This window comes from Myxine glutinosa, chromosome 8 (assembly GCF_964187855.1).
Source record: "Myxine glutinosa chromosome 8, kmMyxGlut1.1, whole genome shotgun sequence".
Taxonomy (NCBI): Eukaryota; Metazoa; Chordata; class Myxini; order Myxiniformes; family Myxinidae; genus Myxine; species Myxine glutinosa.
This window is the reverse complement of record NC_136268.1, coordinates 103,543,387-103,563,211: the sequence shown is the minus strand read 5'-3', so window position 1 is coordinate 103,563,211 and position 19,825 is coordinate 103,543,387. Positions and strand designations below refer to the sequence as shown.

Below are 19,825 nucleotides of genomic sequence, written 5' to 3'. Positions count from 1 at the left end.
CATCATTAAAAGTAAATAATGACCTCAGCCAAAGTTCAAACGACGTGTTTAATCTTTACATGAGAGAATCCCACATGGCTATTTGGGTGTTGTATACGCTAACAGATCGCTGTCTCCATCGATCTTGACAAGGCCGTAACACCTATCGGCTCAAAATCCTTTTAACTGTTGACTTGGTAGTTTTTACAATGAAGGAAACATTAACAATGTTGTTAAAAGTTTTTGTGATTAATTTGTGATTGGAGTTATGTTGTTTGGAATGAAAAAAGAGATATCGAGTTCAAGTAAATGACGACATTCCATGATGGCTTCTCTTTTCTAAACGTGAACTTTGCGGATTGCCATATGCAGATTCGCCATGGACCCATGATCGATGTTTCTATACGTGAACGTAACCGTTTGTTTGCGAACAGTACGTTTTTCATGGAAGTCCTTCATTAACTTGCTGTCCATGTCTGACATGCGACTGAGGGTGCTGCAGGAATGTGGAATTTATTGGTTTCATGCTTTAGCATTCGCCGTATCTGCATTGCCTGTTTGCTTCTGGCCTCCCACCCGTGCGTACCACGGGTACCTCACTATTAAGAATAATGTAACTATTTATTGATACCATCTTCAACTGTACCCCTTCTCCCCACACCATCCCCTTCTTGTACCATACATTACTCCTCTTGCCCCATACATTACTCCTCTTGTCCCATACATTACTCCTCTTTTACCAGACATTACTCTTGTACCATACATTAACCCTCTTGTACCATACATTACTCCTCTTTTACCAACATTACCCCTCTTGTACCATACATTAACCCTCTTGTACCATACATTACCCCTCTTGTACCATACATTACCCCTCTTGTACCATACATTACCCCTCTTGTACCATACATTAACCCTCTTGTACCATACATTACTCCTCTTTTACCATACATTAACCCTCTTGTGCCAGTTGGTCCATGAAGGTGTCTGAGTCAGTTCTGACCAGAGAGCATGCACAAACCCTTTTGCCTGGTGCACATGATGCTCAAAATGTGAGGTCACATTTTGTCACCACCATTGATCTTCTGCTGTGGCATCTCTACCAAATCAGGAAGAATCTGTTTGTGTGGTACTTTGTTGCCCTGTACACCTTAAAAAGTGACCTCAGTTTTTGGAGGATTTTGTCTGTTCACTCCAGCCATTTAGAGGTGAAGGAAGCGTGCTGTTGCTGTTTGTAGCGAAATCTGTACCAAATGTTTGTTTTATGTTTGAGTGCCACCTGCTGAGCGGCATGACTTTTGGAACCTCTTGGAATAAAGTAATTCTCCACCTCTTCTACTGCTCCTTGTACTGTCGGTGAACACTACAGCTTCTCGTGCCGCAAGTGAGAAATAATTCAACAGAATTCTGCTTATAATCAACATTTTTCGTGATTTCAACGGATATTAGGTTTTCTTTTGTGTGTGGCATATATTTCCCTGAGTCTGGAATATATAGGAAGAAATAGTAAAATAAAGAAGTTGCATGCAATATTTTGGCTCATTCCGCTGTTTAAATAATAACTCATTAGATATTCATATCTGGTTTATACTGTTATCAGCTACCAGACAATGTCTCTCCACATCTAATATCCTCTTTAATCATGGTCATTTCATGCCCTGTGAGGAAGTATATTTCCTGTGTTGCAATAGCTGGCCTATTGTGCGAAAGAAGTACGAGAACATCAGTGCCATCACTGCACACCACTATTTTGTCACAACCATGATCCACATGGGGAATGATGCGGGTATCAGCCTCCTCTAGCTTTAATTGGAAGCTTGGTACTTCTGCAACACAACTTGAAGTGATTCTGATTGTTTTGGAATCCTTTCCACCACTGATGTAGAATACTTGTTCTTGGTTTATAAGGGTTGCACCGGTTTTCAGTTATGTGCTTTGTATGAGTGCTCTGCAAGGGCAGTTCTGTTCTTTATACCACTCAAGAACCGCTTCCTGTTTCATGGTTTCTGGCAGGACATGGTAAGAATTGCCTGCAACATGACCTTGGTTTTCGCATGCATTTTTGGAGCTAATGGCGGCCATCTTAAAAAATTGCTGCCATGTTGGAATTTCAAGTGGCTAGCACTTTTTCCTTGAACATTCGTGCCAATTTCCATGCTTGTATCCGCATTTGAACGATTCTAGCAAAATCACTTATCTGCTCCACTATTATCACCGATTGCATCCCAACTATTACCACCCTTCATCGGGAGACGAGCATCTTTCCCACTTGGAACTATTCATTTTTACTTCCGATAGGTGTGCCCCACGAAACACCACAATAAGATATCTATACACCTTCATACGGTGTATGTCTAAAGCGTAAAACCCTGTGGGCGAGGGGAAGTGCAAATTATTGAAGTCACTTCAACTTCCGTCGTATAACCCTTAGTCCCCCTGGCAAGTTGGGTTGAGATTCAATAAGTAACGACCGAACGCATCGCAGTCAGACACCAAATTGTGTACATGTATTTTAGTGTGATGACTGTGATTGCACCGATTTATCAGAACAGAGAGCTCTTGTCGTTTCTTTACAAACGTTTATACTTCTGTGAATCCCCATGTCACCGGAAATTCTTGCATTTACAGTCACGTGAAAAAGTAAGTGCACCCCATGTAAAGTTTTGACTTTTTCAACATATTTCAACATACAGCTATTTGATCTTCATTTCAACAATATTGATAGATAAAGGTGATATAATATAACAAATATCATGAAACATTTACATTTTGTAGTCCATTGTGTAATTTAAATAAACATAAATGCAAATTTCGCATGTGGAAAAAGTAAGTACACCCTTGGCTCCAATAGGTGGTATTGCCCCCTTTGGCAGAAACAACCTCAAGTAGGCGTTTCTTATAACTGTCTAACAGTCTCTGACATCGACTGGGAGAAATTTTTGCCCACTCCTCCATGCAGAATTCTTTCAGCTGTGCGATGTTTGAGGGGTTTCTTGCATGCACAGCTCGTTTCAATCCCCCCACAACATCTCAATGGGATTTAGATCTGGGCTTTGACTTGGCCATTCCAGAACCCTCCATTTCTTTATTTTCAGCCATTCCTTGGTGGATTTACTCGTATGTTTAGGGTCATTGTCATGTTGCAAGGTCAACCTTCGGTTGACCTTCAACTTTCCGACAGATGGCCTCACATTATCCTCAAGCACCCTCTGGTGCAATGAAGAATTCATAGTGGGTTCTATGATTGTGAGCTGCCCAGGCCCTGATGCAGCAAATCTGCCCCAAACCATAATATTTCCACCACCATGCTTTACAGTTGGTATCAGGTTCTTGTGGTCAAATGCTGTCTTTGGTTTTCGCCAAACATGTCTTCTGGTACTGTGGCCAAATAGCTCTACCTTTGACTCATCTGTCCAGAGCACATTGTTCCAGAAGTGCTGGTCTTTGCCTCGGTGTTCATTGGCAAACTTTAGTCTTGCCCTGATGTTCTTTCTGGACAGCAAAGGTTTCCTCCTGGCACACCTCCCATGCAGATCAAATTTGTGCAGCCTCTTTCTAATGGTAGATTCGTGCACTTTGACATCAACAGTGTCAAGAGCTTACCTGTAGGTCCTGTGATGACATTCTGGGGTTCTTAGAGACTTCTTTCAGCATCTTGCGGTCTGCTCTCGGGCTGAACTTGCTGGGGCGGCCTGGCCTGAACAAGTTGGCAGTTGTTTTGAATCTTCTCCACTTGTAGATGATCTTCCAGACAGTCGAATGATTGATTTCAAATTGTTTGGAGATCTTTTTAAATCCCTTCCCAGAATCGTCGGCATCTATAACCTTCTTTCTGAAGGCCTCAGAGAGCTCTTTTGATCTAGGCATGGTGATGCCGCACACTTCAACAAAGAGCAAACCAAACTAAATGTCTGAGGTTTAAATAAGACAGGTTCCTCCAAGATCCTCTCTAACGATGTTCTTATCATTTGCACCTGAGCTGGTGCACCTGATTCTAATTACAGGTATTTGAAGTAGTGATAAATGTAGGGGTGTACTTACTTTTTCCACATGCGAAATTTGCATTTATGTTTATTTAAATTATACAATGGACTACAAAATGTAAATGTTTCATGATATTTGTTTTATTATATCACCTTTATCTATCAATATTGTTTAAATAAAGATCAAATAGCTGTATGTTGAAATATGTTGAAAAAGTCAAAACTTTACATGGGGTGTACTTACTTTTTCGCGTGACTGTAGGTGCAAAAAGTCAGATATAAAAACCACAAGAAGGTATGAACTTCAAATCCAGCACAAAACACAAGAAGCCAAAATTTGAGGTTAAAATAAAACTTTAATGTTTTTGAAGCACTTGATGTTATTCCAATAAATGTTCTATCTATGCCTTTTCTCTGACCTGCTGATTGGTCAAGCTGAGCCATTTCTAGCACCACAAGCTCATCACTGCTGCCCTTTATCAGTCCAAATGCTCCGCACTTTGACACAGAATTTTATTATTCCAGCTCCTTTGCAATACGTGGAATGTTGTAGAGGATGTTGGTTGTTGGTGTGATGTGTAGAGGGGGGTTGGTACCTAATACGATCAAAAAAGGGGGTTTTCTGTTATTATGAGGTCAATAGGGGTTTGTTTCTTGTTATGATCTATAAAGAGGTTGACTCTCATAGTTTTCTTCACAACATTAATAGGTAAAAGCATACAAGACGTGTTCCCACCCTCTCCCCACATTAACAATGGTCACAAGAAGCTATCACAAGGGAGTCAAAATAATAAATGACCATGTTCCAGTGAAGAGAATGCGGAATGACGCTGGACCACAGTGACGTGCACGCCATGCTCAAAATGGCGGAGCTTGTCCAGGAGATGTTGACTCGCACCCAGCAACCTTTTTCATTTCTCAAACCAGATGGCCAGCCAAGCGAGCCCAACTAAGAGCATTTACACTAGAAGGATTTACATTCAAGATCAAGGTTAAAGAAGTTTAAAGATCAAGGTTAAAGAAGTTTAAAGATCAAGGTTAAAGAAGTTTAAAGATCAAGGATAAATAAGTTTAAAGATCAAGGTTAAAGGACTGAGTTGAAGAGATTAATCCCAAATCATCACTAAGAAAGAGCAAAGTAATAAAGATCCCTTACAAAATATGTCATGCACTTCTCATGCAATCTGATAAGAACCTCATCACATGCCATTGGAAAGGCGTGGGTGACTTTTCCAAAAAAAAAGAAGAAAAGATATTGGGTCGAGGAATGCTGTTGTTGTTGTTCTTCTTCTTCTTAAAAGCATCCTCGAATGTAGACTTGAACGTCTTTCCCCCGGCACTTGTATTGCCATCCATACCTGGCAGACAAAGCACGTTGAGTTGGTACAATACTTTGTAGATAGACTGCAAACATTTAACCGAAATAATTGACACATTTGAACTTTTTTTTTTTTTTTTGGCCACACTCGGCTCACTCAACACCAGATTCAAATTCAAGAAATCATGTTGGTTTATCCATGATTTCCGAAGGTCTCCGTTCATGCTCATTACATGGATGTCTCATAATGTCCTTGTTGATTCACTAAATTATGCACAAGATATTCTTAAAACAATAGTCAACAATTACATTCGATATGTTACATATGTGTGCACAAACAGACATACTGAAGGAGCCGGGGCTCCCACGTCGATCGGAAGAATGGACGCGACAAAAAGCTAGAATTCATCTGAGTTGCTTTAATGAAATCAAACACTCAGGCACTCTGAAAAACCGTTTATCAGTCAGCAATATATATCTATTCCGCCAGGGGGTTTGCCCAGGCCCGGCGCCAGGGGGCGTGGCCCAGCGTCCTGGCTGCGGCCTGGCATGTTGAGCGCGGGCCTGGGCGTCCTGGACGAGCCCGGCATGGTGATCGCTCCGCGTCCTTGATAGGTGCAAGGCGATTGTGAAAACTCAGCGGCAGCCGCTACACACGTCCCCCCAGAATCGACTTGCACCGGCAGGGTCAATTTGAGGGGGGTCCTGATGACCCGGCCGAAGCGACCCCTGGCGGGTCGTGGGAGGGGGTCCGGTGAGGTGGTGGGCGGTCGAGTGGGGGGCACCGTGGACGGGGGACGGCCTCGCCGCGGCGGAAGGGCCACCCGTGGTGGGTGGTCGACGTCCACGTGCGCCGGCTTGAGGCGGTCCACAGCAATCCGGTCCGACCTGCCGCCGATGTCGATGACGAACGACTTGTCGTCCCGTCGCAGCACCCGGAAGGGCCCGTCGTACGGCGGCTGGAGTGGCCACCGATGTGCGTCGTGACGCACAAAAACATACTCCGCTGTGCGGAGTGCTGGGGGGACGTAGGACTGGGGGTCACCGTGGTGGGATGTTGGCACGGGGGCAAACCGTCGGGCGGCCTCCTGGAGGTCCGAGCGCTGGTGAGCTGCGGACCAGGGACTGGTAGCGTCGGGCACAAATTCGCCCGGGACGCGTAGCACCTGGCCATAGACAAGCTCGGCGGTGGATGCCTGGAGGTCCTCCTTGGGGGCCGTGCGAAGGCCCAAAAGGACCCACGGCAGCCGGTCGGCCCACCCGACGTCTTGAAGGCCGGCCATGAGCGCGGCCTTCATGGAGCGGTGGAATCGCTCGCACAACCCGTTTGCTTGGGGGTGGTAGGCCGTAGTACGGTGGAGCTTGATCCCCAGGTTGTGGGCGACCGCGCCCCACAGCTCGGAGGTGAACTGTGGACCGCGGTCTGACGAGATGTCCGCCGGTGCGCCGAAGCGGGCGACCCAGGTGGCGATGAAAGCCTGCGCCACGTCGGCGGTGGTGGTGGAGACGAGGGGAACGGCCTCCGGCCACCTGGTGGTCCTGTCCACCATGGTGAGCAGGTGTGTGAACCCCCGTGACGGGGGGAGGGGGCCCACCAGATCCACGTTGACGTGGTCGAAACGTCGTTCGGGCACGGTGAAAGGTGCCAGCGGGGCCTGGGTGTGTCGGTGGACCTTGGCCCGTTGGCAGGCCGTGCAGGCGCTGGTCCAATCGCGGACGTCCCGACGAAGGCCGTGCCAGACGAAACGCGCCGACACCAGCTTCTGGGAAGCTTTCCGGCCCGGGTGGGAAAGGCCGTGGAGGGAGGCGAAGATGCGGCGTTGCCAGGCGACGGGCACGATGGGGCGAGGCTGGCCTTGGGAGACGTCGCAGAGCAGGACAGTGTCCGCGCAGGGGATGTCGGCCAGGCGGAGGCCCGTGTCCGCCGCCCGGAGGGCTTGCACCGTGGTGTCGGTGGTTTGGTCCGCCGCCATAAGCGCAAAATCCACGCCCAGGTGGACCGCGTTCGCGCTGGCCCGGGAAAGACAGTCGGCCACGGCGTTGTTTTTGCCGGCGACGTGCCGGATGTCCGTGGTAAACTCCGACACGGTGGAGAGGTGGCGCTGTTGGCGGGCCGACCATGGCTCCGTGACCTTGGCCATGGCGTAAACCAACGGCTTGTGGTCGACGAATGCCGTGAAAGGTCGGCCCTCCAGGAGGTGGCGGAAATGGCGGACGGCCAGGTGTAGACCGAGGAGCTCCCGGTCAAACGTGCTGTATTTGAGCTCGTTCGGCCGGAGCTGCCGGCTGAAAAAAGCGAGTGGCTGCCAAACCCCGTTCACCCATTGCTCATGTACGGCGCCCACCACGTAGTCGGAGGCATCCGTGGTGAGGGCGATGGGAGCGTTGAGCACCGGGTGAGCGAGCAGTGTTGCGTCGGCGAGGGCCCGCTTTGAGCCTTGGAAGGCTGCATCCATTGCTGCGGACCAGGCGATGTCGTGCTTGGCCGGCATGCCCCGGAGGGCTTCGTAGAGGGGCCGCATGAGCTGAGCAGCGCGGGGCACGAAGCGGTGATAAAAATTCACCATTCCCAGGAATTCCTGCAGGGCCTTTATGGTGCGGGGACGCGGGAACGTGGTGATGGCCTCGACCTTGGTTGGCAGCGGCACGGCCCCGTTCTTGGTGATGTGATGGCCCAAAAAATCAACGGCCGTCGTGCCGAAGTGGCATTTGGCCGGGTTGACGATGAGGCCGTGCTCGCTGAGGCGCTCGAACAGTGTCCGGAGGTGGAGGAGGTGCTCGGCCCGGGACGTGCTGGCGACAAGGATGTCGTCCAGGTAAACGAAAAGGAACGGCAGGTCACGCAGCACGCCGTCCATCAAGCGCTGGAACGCCTGAGCCGCGTTCTTGAGACCAAACGGCATCCGCAAGAATTCGAATAAGCCGAACGGCGTGATGACTGCCGTTTTAGGGACGTCGGCCGCCCTGACAGGTACCTGGTGATATCCCCGTATGAGGTCAATTTTCGAAAAAATGACCCGTCCCGCCAGACGGGCGGAGAAGTCTTGGATATGCGGGATCGGGTACCTGTCGGGGGTGGTAGCGTCATTGAGACGGCGGTAGTCGCCACACGGGCGCCATCCACCCCCCGGCTTTGGCACGATGTGCAGTGGCGAGGCCCACGCGCTATCGGAGCGCCGCACGATGCCGAGGTGCTCCAACGCGTCGAATTCGGCCTTCGCTACGGCGAGCTTGGCTGGGTCGAGGCGGCGGGCCCTGGCGTAGACCGGCGGGCCCGTGGTTGGTATGTGGTGCTCGATCCCATGCCGTACTGCGACGGCCGAAAACGTCGGCCGCGTGAGGGCCGGGAACTCCGTGAGCAGGCGAGCAAACTCGTTCGCCGCCGGGACGGCGCATGCCAGCTCGGTCGGCGCGGAGCTGCTCAATGTGCATACCAGGGAGCTGAAGGTTTCAGCGTTGATTAAACGACGCCGTTGGACGTCCACCAGCAGTCCGTGTGCGCAGAGGAAGTCGGCGCCTAGCAGAGCCACGGGCACGTTGGCGGTTACAAACGTCCAAGCAAAGCGTTGGCCGCCGAAGCAGAGGGTGACGTTGCGCGGGCCGAAGGTGCGGATAGTCGATCCGTTGGCCGCAACTAAGGAGGGGCCGCAAACCGCGGATTGCCTGTCCTGGTCAGAGGCGGGTATGACGCTCAGTTGGGCGCCGGTGTCGCACAGGAAGCGCCGTCCGGACGCTTTATCCGTGATGAACAGTAAGTTGCCCGTGTGGCCGGCGCTCATGGCTGGTAATGAACGCCGGCCCGGCCGTTTCCCGGCCTGCCGAAGGTGCACGGGGGTCGGCATGTCCGGGCCTTCTGTCCGAACCTGGCATGATAGTAACACCACGCTTGGTCAGGTGGAGGCCTCGGTCGTCGTGCCGGAGGTGGTCGGCTCAGTAGAGCGGCCGCCAATGGCGTCGGCAGTTCGGCCGTCGACCGTGCCGGGTGCTCGGGCGCCCTGGGTGTTGCGTCGGACGGCGGTGGGTCCCATGTCGCCGCTACGATGCGCTGTCCTGCGGCGGAGATCTTGTCGGCTTCTCTGGCAAGGGCCCGGGGATCTGTGATCGTCGTGCTTGCCAGGGCGAGGCGTACCGGGTTAGGCAGCTGACGGAAGAACAGCTCCCGGAACAGGAATGCCGGAGAGTGCTCGCCGAGCAGTGAAAGCATGTAGTCCATGCGCTCGGAAGGGCGCGTGTCGCCGAGCTCAGGCAGATCGAGCAGGCGCCGTGCGCGTTCCGCCGATGGGAGGGCGAAAGCATCGAGGAGCAGCTTCTTAATCGCGCCGTATTTGTCAGTGGCTGGCGGGCTTTCGAGGAGGCTCAGGGCGCGGGCCGCGGTAACCGACCCGAGCGCAGCTACCACATGGTGGAAGCGGGTGTCGTCGGCCGTGATGCCTCGCAGGGCGAACAGGGACTCCGCCTGTGCGAACCAAACCGCCGCGTGAGCCTCCCAGAAGGTAGGCAGTTTAAGGGCGACTGCCGTGTCCATGTCGATAGGTCACCAATGAAGGAGCCGGGGCTCCCACGTCGATCGGAAGAATGGACGCGACAAAAAGCTAGAATTCATCTGAGTTGCTTTAATGAAATCAAACACTCAGGCACTCTGAAAAACCGTTTATCAGTCAGCAATATATATCTATTCCGCCAGGGGGTTTGCCCAGGCCCGGCGCCAGGGGGCGTGGCCCAGCGTCCTGGCTGCGGCCTGGCAAGTTGAGCGCGGGCCTGGGCGTCCTGGACGAGCCCGGCATGGTGATCGCTCCGCGTCCTTGATAGGTGCAAGGCGATTGTGAAAACTCAGCGGCAGCCGCTACAATACGATACATGTACGTACACAACTGGATAATCCGGTGTCCTGGTGATGAGGACATGAGACTGGTTCCCCAGGATTCGATTTAAATCCATAACTGAACGCCATGATAAGGATTTTGGATACAAGCTTATGGAAATTGAGCAATCATTAGAATTAGCTGTGATTAATGTCATTATTTAATTGTTGGTAGATAAGTAAATAAATAGCTATCATCAATAACGAGGAATACCTTGTCGACCGACTGATCGTTCGGTGGAAACCGTCCCCATTTTGGCATGTTGGCATCATTTTGGCTTCAGGTATGTGAAGGAAATAATTTTCCTATGCAATAAAATTTATTCACTGTGCAAAATTGTGTTTATGTGCTTATGTGCATTTTTCTGGGGAGGGGTCCATAGCTCTCACCAGATTCTCAAAGGGGTCCATGACTCAAAAAAAAAGGTAAAGAACCCCTGCCTTAAAGGGACACAATCATGAAATTTTTTGAAGAGATGTTTTAGATGATATCCTGACCCATAAGCACAAAAAAAATTGGGGGACAATAATAAGCCAGATAATTGTGTTTTAAAATCGGATTATTTGCCCTTCCGTTATGCAAATGAACTACTTCCACCGATTGATTCATGTGACGCCACAGGGGCACAACTCATTGACGGACCTGTGTTTCATTACAAGTTATTCTAGCGTTCAAGATGCCGATGTGCCGAGCTTTTAACTGTTCAAATCGTCGATAAATTTGTCCACATATCTCAGAAATCGTTTTTTGCAGATCCTTAACGATCATGTGCTTTGTGGTTGAAAAACCTCGGAACAAGCAAACTCGATATCAAAACGCATGTTCATTCAAAACATCATGTTTGCGAAGACCACTTCGAGCCGCCAGCGTTGATCTCTACCTGGGAAACAAGCATCGGAAATTGCTGAAACACGATGCAGTACCGACACTTACCCGGGCGAGAGTAACAATGTTGATTTGAAGCCAAGCCCATGTGATCCAAGATCAGAGCTAATCCTCAAGTTGTGAAGCCACGCCCATGTGACCCAAGCTCAGAGCTAATCCTCACGTTGTTATCTGTTTTACTAGAATGCTAGCAGAGTCTACCTGTCGCTTCGCTGATGGACCAATTACTCGTTCTATTTGTCGAGAATTGCTATATTGGTCCAATGCATCTGTTTTGAGTCCGTACATCACGATAAAGCGGGCCAGCATAATATAAAATACTGATTATAATGCTCTAAATATACTAAATACTTAATAATAAATAATACAAATACTTAATCATTGAATAATCATTAATGATTAATAATTAATCATTCATAATAATAATTAATAAATAATTAATAATCATGAATCATTTATTTAAATGCCCTCGGGTCTATAAAATTGGTCAGTGGTTGATTGTGGCTACTTTGGTTATATGCCCCGAGGGCAGTTTGAATTATCGCAAGATGGGAGACCTGAGGGCAGATTTTCTAATCTCAACCATATATCAGGAATTGTCGGGATTTCAGAGCAATTTGCCTCCAAAGAGAAACTTGGAGGTGCTTCACGTGTTTTACTCCAAGAAACAGTTTTGTGGTGCTATAACCTGTTTTACCTAAGGTAGATTGATATAATTACCACTATGGGGTGCAAAGAAACGAGGGGTGCAAGAAGTCTCACCAGGCCTTGAGTCCTTGCTTTTGCATAACAATCTTGGCACACATCACAGAAGCCTCTATGTTCGGGTTGAGCAGGTCTGTGGACACAGACAATGTACAGGTGATACAATATGATCATAAAGGGACGCAGGACAGAATAGAAAGAACAAGAAGGGAGACAGGAAATGAAATGGTAACGTTGGCTGAACCTAGTAGACAACTTAGAATAAACTAGAATGGGACTCGGTAGAACGGATACCTCCGCCAGGCTGAACGGTTTACGTTTTGTATCCCATTGATAGGCCGGATCTGGACCTGAACCAAATCTGGATCCAGATCTGAACCAAAATCTAATCGGCTTGTTCTTGTCACCTAACCAAATCGTCCACCAAGTTTTGTCACAACTCGTCCTTCCAGTTGTGTCACAAGTCGTCCATAACTTTTTGAAATATCATGTTACATATAGTTTTTGGCCCTATCACTCAATGGTGAAGAATCACTTTTAAATTATAGTATTTGGATCTGGATCTTCAGCAAAATCGAGTCGATTCGTCCTTGTCACACCCAACCTGTCCAAGAAACTTTGTCCGAATCCGTCCATAACTTTGTGAGATTTAATGATCACAAACAAACAAACAAACAAACAGAAAGACAGACAGACAGACAGACACAGACAGATGGGGTGAAAACATAACCTCTGTCTACCTTTTGTGGCGGATGTAATGAACAACATGGGAGAGTTTCATAATGAGGAAGGAAACAAATCGAAGGTTACAGGGAATCTGTGTGGGAAGGAAAGCAGAATGAAGGTAAGTCCAGCAGGAGGTAAAACCTGAACTCAATCCCTCACCTGAGCACTGAACGTTGCAGCCGTTGTAACCACCTTTGCCATCTTCGCACCAATAGTGGTTATTGATCTGGAATATTCCATAATCGATACTTTTGTCCGTATTCTTGTGCGTCACGTTGGTTTGGTAGCTGCTTTCGGCATGTGTCAAACAGACCCCTGAGGACAGAGTTGTGTACAAGGAAACTTACACACATGTACAGGTCATTTGGCCCAGCATGTCTACACTGTCTCCATACCCCATTCAATTTGTCTATCAATTTGGCTATCTTCTTCAGCGTACGTACTTACACCGTTCTTACCTTTCACTCCATGTAACTTGACATCAACATCCTTTTATAATGAAGTTACACTTTCTATTTAATCTCCAAACAAACAATTTTTAAAATCTCCATCTACTCTTTTCAAAAGATGCATTTTAAAGATCCCAACATGCACAGTGGAGTGCTCCGGTATGCAGCACCCATGTGGGCACTCCACCATTGCACCGGTTTTGGGGAGCAAGTGCACGACCAAACATCTCAGATGAGATTGATGCTCTCAATCAAATATATTGTTGTGGTTTTAGGAAACCGCTAAGAAGCAATGGCAACCACCATACAGGTCCCTTAGAATAGTTATGTTAGCAGAAGATTATCATAGTACCTTCCCCTTATATGGGTTAGTATGTCATTATGCATTGGAGTATGGGTAGAGAGGTCCATCCACTCGGAAGGGATAATTCGCCGTACAGTTCATACAGGCTCGACAGCACGTAATACCAGTGGGTGCTCCAATTTACCTATGGGTGGGGGTGGAGTGATGTCACTTCCGCTTAGTAATGGCGTCACTTGCCCGAGAGCAATGAAAACAATCACGCCGCGCGCTTGCAGTGTGTGTGCTTTGTGTTTGCAGACTTGCGCAGGAAAGTGCTAGATTTTGTGTTGCTGCAACGGTTTAACTTACGACTTTCGTCACATACCACTGGCCACTTATATCAAACATGTCTTACAACTATTTTGACAATTTTCCAAGCAGAGCTAAAGAGAGATACGAGACCAAATTATCGGCAATTGGCCTTGCAATTTGTCCGTACCGGTTACCGGCAAGTGCGTGGATCAACGACCCGACGGCCTGGCCGGATGTTCAGTTCGTGGATGTGTACATGTACCTCACGAGCACACCAGGTATGAAAGTACATCCGGGTACTTTCACCCTCTGACACCTGACAACCGAAGGGCCGGTGAAAGCAAACACGCGGAGCAATGCATGCGTACATGTTTATACATGTGCGATACACACAACAGTTACTTACTTATATTTTCAGTAGCTGTGATGCAATGAAAATACGAACTGAAGTTAAAAGTAATAGTTTATATTTAAACTTACCCAGCCATGCAAGTGCAGTGGGCAACTTGCACTACTCCTTCACTGCTTGTGGCTAGCCATGGGCGATGTGAAGGGTCATTAGCCCCCTGTGATGGACGTACATCAGCTTTCAAGATAATCAACCCTGTTGCAGACTTGACATGATGTACTGTCTGCGTGAAGCCAGCAGTGAAGTACCGATGGGCCTCCAGTGACTTATAAGCCTATTGCTGTAAGCTATAAGTTGTTGCTGTATATAAGTTGTATAGCTGTTTCTATAAGCTGCCCGCCCACTGCACTTGCATGGCTGGGTAAGTTTAAATATAAACTATTATTTTTAACTTCAGTTAGTATTTTCATACCTCATAACATAACCTCATAACTGATTATACATTATTTTCTATCTCATTTCAAGGTCAGTACCCTTCGTTTTGACATTTCCGGGCCTGGCCTGTCCGGGCCTGTTTCGGTTACAGTCCGTCCTTTGTTATTGAATACCACTCGCTCGTGAACCATCGTCGTCTCCTGACTTGTGTTTAATTGTAGTTATAATCATAAGGCATAGGTTAAGTTAAGGTTCTGCTTCTCATCCATTTTTCTTTGCTATTTCTAAGTTTTGCTGTATGCTTTATATCAGCGACTGCTTGTCGATGTTGATTCACCTTTCCCCATTGAACCCCTCGCGTGCACCCTCCTCTCCCCCGAACATTAAAACCCTCGCATGATCCCTATACTTTGATTCTGCATGATCCCTATACCCTGTAAATACCTGTAAATAATTTATTTGTTGAAGTTTTCTTTTCCAACTGTTCATGAATGTCCTTTCTTTCATTGGTCCAGCGCTGTTCGCACCTAACGAAGGCGGGAGGTTATTCCCCACGTAATCGGCTCATTAATTGGCCCGGTGGGTATCAAGTGGTAGCTCGGCCACCCAAATTACCATCCAAGGATAAGATTGGTACACTGCCGGAAGATAGTTCCCCGATTGGAAAAGTCATGTGATGCAGGTAAACGGTGGCAGACTGTATAAGGACCCTGATATCGTGCGACAAACCAATTGGCGTTCGTAGTTGCTGGTTCGCAACCTGCCGAGGTACGAAGGTATTCTTGCGCGGCAGCCTCAAGTCCGGTAAGTTCAGAAGAGATCGGAGGCTAACCCGATTGGGAGATCTCGCGAGATCTCGATCGGGGCGGTCACGGATTTTCGAAGCTGTTCCACGATCTTCACGCACGCTCGAAGCTAAGTCATTGTCACATTTGTATTCTTGTCTAAACTGTTTATCTTACGTGTGTGTACCTTTTAAGTGTCCCTCGGTAGTTTTATCGGGGTTAATCTTTCATACCTGTAAAAAATAGTCGAGTATCTCGTGCCGCGCGCGGCCACGCGGCCTAGTTGTTGAAGCTTCCGACCTGGAGGCTTGGTTTCTCTCCGGGCATCCAAAGTGGTTATTTTTTCATTCGTGTGTTTGTCAAATTTCAACTCGTTACTTTATCGTCCATGCTTTATTGTTTGTTTATAGTTAGTTTTGGTTTGAATTTCCTGTAACTCGTAATTAATTAATCCTGTTCTGCGCCTCGTGTGCGGCCTTGTACCCCTGTCGGTGTTTGTTAACTTAAGTCCCCTACATCGTGTTTTGCTTGGCTCTCAGTTTTTCCCTTCTACACCGAACGTAATACTCTCTGTCTAACGTTTTAAATCCCCACCCCACCCCACCCCTCCCCCCCCCAAAAAAACAAACAAAAAAAACCAAAAAAACATTTATTTTTCCTTTCTCCACGTGTGCCATTGTCTCATCCTGTACTTTCTGTCCAGGTGTATCGCGGTGCTTTTCGCCCCGCCCCCATTATCTCCTTGCCATCCACCTTTTGCCCTGTTCACGTGACTCGTGGTGGTCCCTCTCGGCCCTCCCCCCGTTGGTATTTTGTGCATATAAGATTGTTCACGGTTCTGTTTAAATATTATTTTAAATATGTTTAACCTTTCCCCTTCAGTGGTTTATTCAGTGGTATATTACAACACGCTGTTTTTCTTCCTATTTAAAAGGCTTTTCTCAATTTCCTCTCCAACTCATTCCACGTCAAAAAAAAGAAATTCAATATCTTATACGTCTCCCTCACTACATGGTCGAAATTCACATTCATTCCATCCCTCCTCCATCGTTCTGAATCGGATTGCTAACTTGAAAATCACAACAAACCCAATTTGTTATCAATGTTCGTCTTTCATTAATCATCCACTTTCTAAACTCCCCTCTTGCCCCTCCCCTCCAAATCCCCCCCCTTGCACCTACACTCCTAAACTCCCCCCTTTCCCCTCCACTCTTAAAGTCCCCCCTTGCCCCTCCACTCCTGAACTCCCCCCCTGCCCTTCCCCTCATAAACTCCTCCCTTGCCCCTCCCCTCCAAATCCCCCCCCCTTGCCCCTACACTCCTAAACTCCCCCCTTGCCCCTCCACTACTAGACTACCCCCTTGCCCCTCCCCTCCTAAACTCCCCCCTTGCCCCTCCCCTCCTAAACTCCCGCCTCACTCCTCCCCTTCAAAACTCCCCCCCAACTCCTCCCATTCAAATCTCCCCCCATACCATTCCTCTCAAATTCTCCCTCCTCCCCCCTCCTCAAAGTTTCCTCCTCCCCACCTCGTCTCCCTTCTATCTCATGCCTCCACCCCCCCCCCCAACCTTCTACTGTCCCATGCCCCCCCCCCCCTCAAACAACCCCTCACTCTGCCTCATCCCTTCACCACCAAACCTTTCATCCTCCTCATCCTTCCTTTTCTTGGAACTCTTCTGTAATCTCTGACACACTATCAACTGCTCTCCCTACCTCCCCCTCTCATCCTTCATCTTACCCTACTCCTCCCCTCCCCTGTCCTGTACCCGATGCTCCCCCTCTCTCTTCTTTAACGGTATGGACCTCAAACATCCGGGGCCTTCGCTCAAACCTGACTGATCTCTCCATACAGGTTGCTTCTGACAATCCAGACTTGATCTGCTTAACAGAGACTTTCCTCCTTCAAGATGTCTCTGATTCCTCAATATCTCTTCCTGGTTACTCCCTCTTCCGGTATGATAGACCTGAGCCTCGTCCTGGTGGTGGGGTGGCTATCTTTATCAAAAACTCTCTTCCTCATTCTCCTTGCACTGCCCTCTCTCCTCCTCACCCCCAGGAGTACCTCTGGCTACGGCTTCCTCTCCGCTCCCACCTTTTGTTCATATGTGTTCTGTACCGTCCCCCAAACAGTGATGACTCAATTTACATTTCACTCTCTGACAACATGGACCAACTTCTATCCACTCATCCCAACTCTCTCTTCCTCATATGTGGTGACTTCAACTCTCATCATGCCACCTGGTTGGGTGTGGGTTCCTCTCTCACCAGTCATGGCACCTCAGCAAAGGACTTCTGTGACTCACTGGGATTGACACAATCTGTCAATTTCCCGACCCGGATCTCAGCCAATGGAGTTTCTTCTCTTCTAGACTTGATTATGACAAACTTCCCTGCTAATGTCTGCTGCTCTTCTTCTGCTCCAATCGGTTCTTCTGATCATGTGCTTGTCAAAGTGGACATCTCTCTGGCCATTCTCAGAGAGCCTCCTCAGCGTTGAAGAGTCTGGCATTTCACTCAGGCCGACTGGGACGGGCTTCAAGCAGCCATCAATCGTCTGGATTGGTCTCCCATCTCCACTGCCTCTGACATCAATTCTTCCTGGGAATTCTTCCAAAGCAAACTGATCTCTCTCATGCACAGATTTATCCCATCTCGTCTTCAGTTGTCTTACCCTTCCTCCCGTCCATGGTACACCGAATCTTGTGGTGAGGCAGTTGCCCTGAAACAACTTGCCTTTGCCTCTTGGAAGGCTAATCCAACTGAAGGCAATCTCAGTTCCTTCCACCAAGCTCGGAACAAGTGTGTGTCTACCCTCAGGAGTGCCAGGAAGCACTATCTCTCCTCACTCAAGAACGAACTCTCAAACCTGTCTCCTTCCTCCAAATCCTGGTGGCGTCTGGTCAAATCCGTTTCTGGTGTTTGTTCCCCCTCCATCCCCTCCCTTACCTCAAATGGCCACACAGTTGACATCGCACGTGACAAAGCCGAATGCCTCAACTCTGTGTTTGCCTCAAAATCTTTAGTCCCAAACCCATCTCTCTCTGTTCCCACCTTTCCCAGTCGAACCCAACTGCTCCTGGACTCTGTGTCCTTCTCTCCTGACCAGGTGGAGGAGTTTTTGTCTAACCTCGACTCTGATTCTGCAACTGGACCAGACGGCATCAGCCCACGGGTCCTAAAATCCTGCTCTGCCACTCTATCTCACCCTCTCTCTGTTCTTTTCACCCTATCTTTTGCTCAAGGTCATCTGCCAGCATCCTGGAAATCAGCAAACATTACCGCTTTACACAAAAAAGGTGCAAAAACAGATCCTTTTAACTACAGACCAATCAGCCTGCTCCCAATTATCAGCAAAGTCATGGAATCCATCATTGCTTCGGATATGAAATCTTTCCTCTTCTCCAATGGCTTGATCTCTGATCATCAATTTGGATTCAGACCAGGTCACTCTACTCTGGACATGCTGCTTCTCCTGTCTCAACAATGGATGGAGGTCCTCAATGCCAAACAGGAAATTAGAGCTGTCTCCCTCGACATATCACGTGCCTTCGATACGGTCTGGCACCCAGCTCTGCTCACCAAACTCTACTCCTATGGTATCCATGGAAATCTCCATGCATGGCTTGCGGACTTCCTCTCTGGTCGTAGTCAACGTGTGGCCCTGAATGGATTTCTCTCATCTCCCCTTCCTGTTCAGGCTGGAGTTCCCAAAGGCAGTGTGCTGGGCCCTGTGCTTTTTCTGGTCTTTATCAATGATCTCTCCGACTCTCTGGAAAATCCTCTCTATCTCTTTGCTGATGACTCCACTCTCTGCCGCTCCATTCCTCTTCCCTCAGATCGGCAGTCTGCAGCCTCCTCACTCTCTGAAGACCTGGACAAAATCACAGACTGGTCAAACATGTGGAACATATCTTTCAATCCTGACAAATCTCACACTCTTACTATGTCTCTCCGAAAAGATCGACTGGACAACCCTCCCATCTACTTTCTCAACAATCCTCTCCAAGAAGTTCTGTCGCTCAAGCTTTTGGGTCTCACTATCTGCCATGATCTTTCTTGGGAAAACCACATTTCCAAGCTGGCCTGCAAAGCCAGTCGCCGACTGGGCATCCTCCGTCGTGCGAAGTCCTTCCTAGGCACACCTGAGCTCCTCACCACATACAAGGCTTTCATCCGCAGCTCAATGGAATACTGTTCTCCCCTATGGGCTGGTGCTCCTGCCTCACACCTAGCTCGGCTTCACGCTGTTGAAACCAAAGCTTTCAGAATCATTGGAATCTCCCGCGATGAAGCTATCTCTGAGGGCCTTTCACTCACTCACCGCAGGCAGGTAGGTGGTCTTTCTGTCTTCTACCGACTCCTCTCCGGCCTTGCTCCCCCAGCTCTCTCTGTGCTCTGTCCCCCAAATATTCCTACAGGTCGCACAAGATCTGCCAGCAAGCCTCTGATGGTTAAACTGCCAAAATCTCGACTCTCTGCTCACCTTCACTCCTTCATTCCTCTTTTCTCCCGCCTCTGGAACAAACTCCCACACTCCCTTCAATCCCACTCCTCCCTCCAGGTCTTTAAAACAGCTGTTCACCACCATCTCTTATCTTCCCCCATCCAAAACCTTGATCTTTTCTACCCCCGCTAATTCACCCCAGATCCACCTTGTTTGAAATTCCAACTTCTTTCCTGGAAGCCCTGGCAGTGTCCATATGTTTTATACCTCTCCCACCGCCCCCTTCCCATGCCCACCCCCCCCCCAAAG

The 19,825-nt window shown here is 48.6% G+C and overlaps 1 protein-coding gene across 1 annotated transcript in view; it reads right to left on the bottom strand.

The window, feature by feature from the left end:
- Nucleotides 1-4,298: 4,298 nt before the first annotated feature.
- LOC137414704 (lysozyme C, intestinal isozyme) overlaps nt 4,299-19,825 on the bottom strand; it is a 19,148-nt gene continuing 3,621 nt past the window's right edge. The window contains exons 2-4 of the mRNA XM_078783627.1: nt 12,618-12,773; nt 11,790-11,865; nt 4,299-5,320 (exon numbers count right to left, since the gene is read on the bottom strand). Coding sequence (XP_078639753.1) covers nt 5,257-5,320; nt 11,790-11,865; nt 12,618-12,773 — 296 coding nt within the window. The 3' untranslated portion in view covers nt 4,299-5,256. The remainder of the gene's footprint in view (nt 5,321-11,789; nt 11,866-12,617; nt 12,774-19,825) is intronic.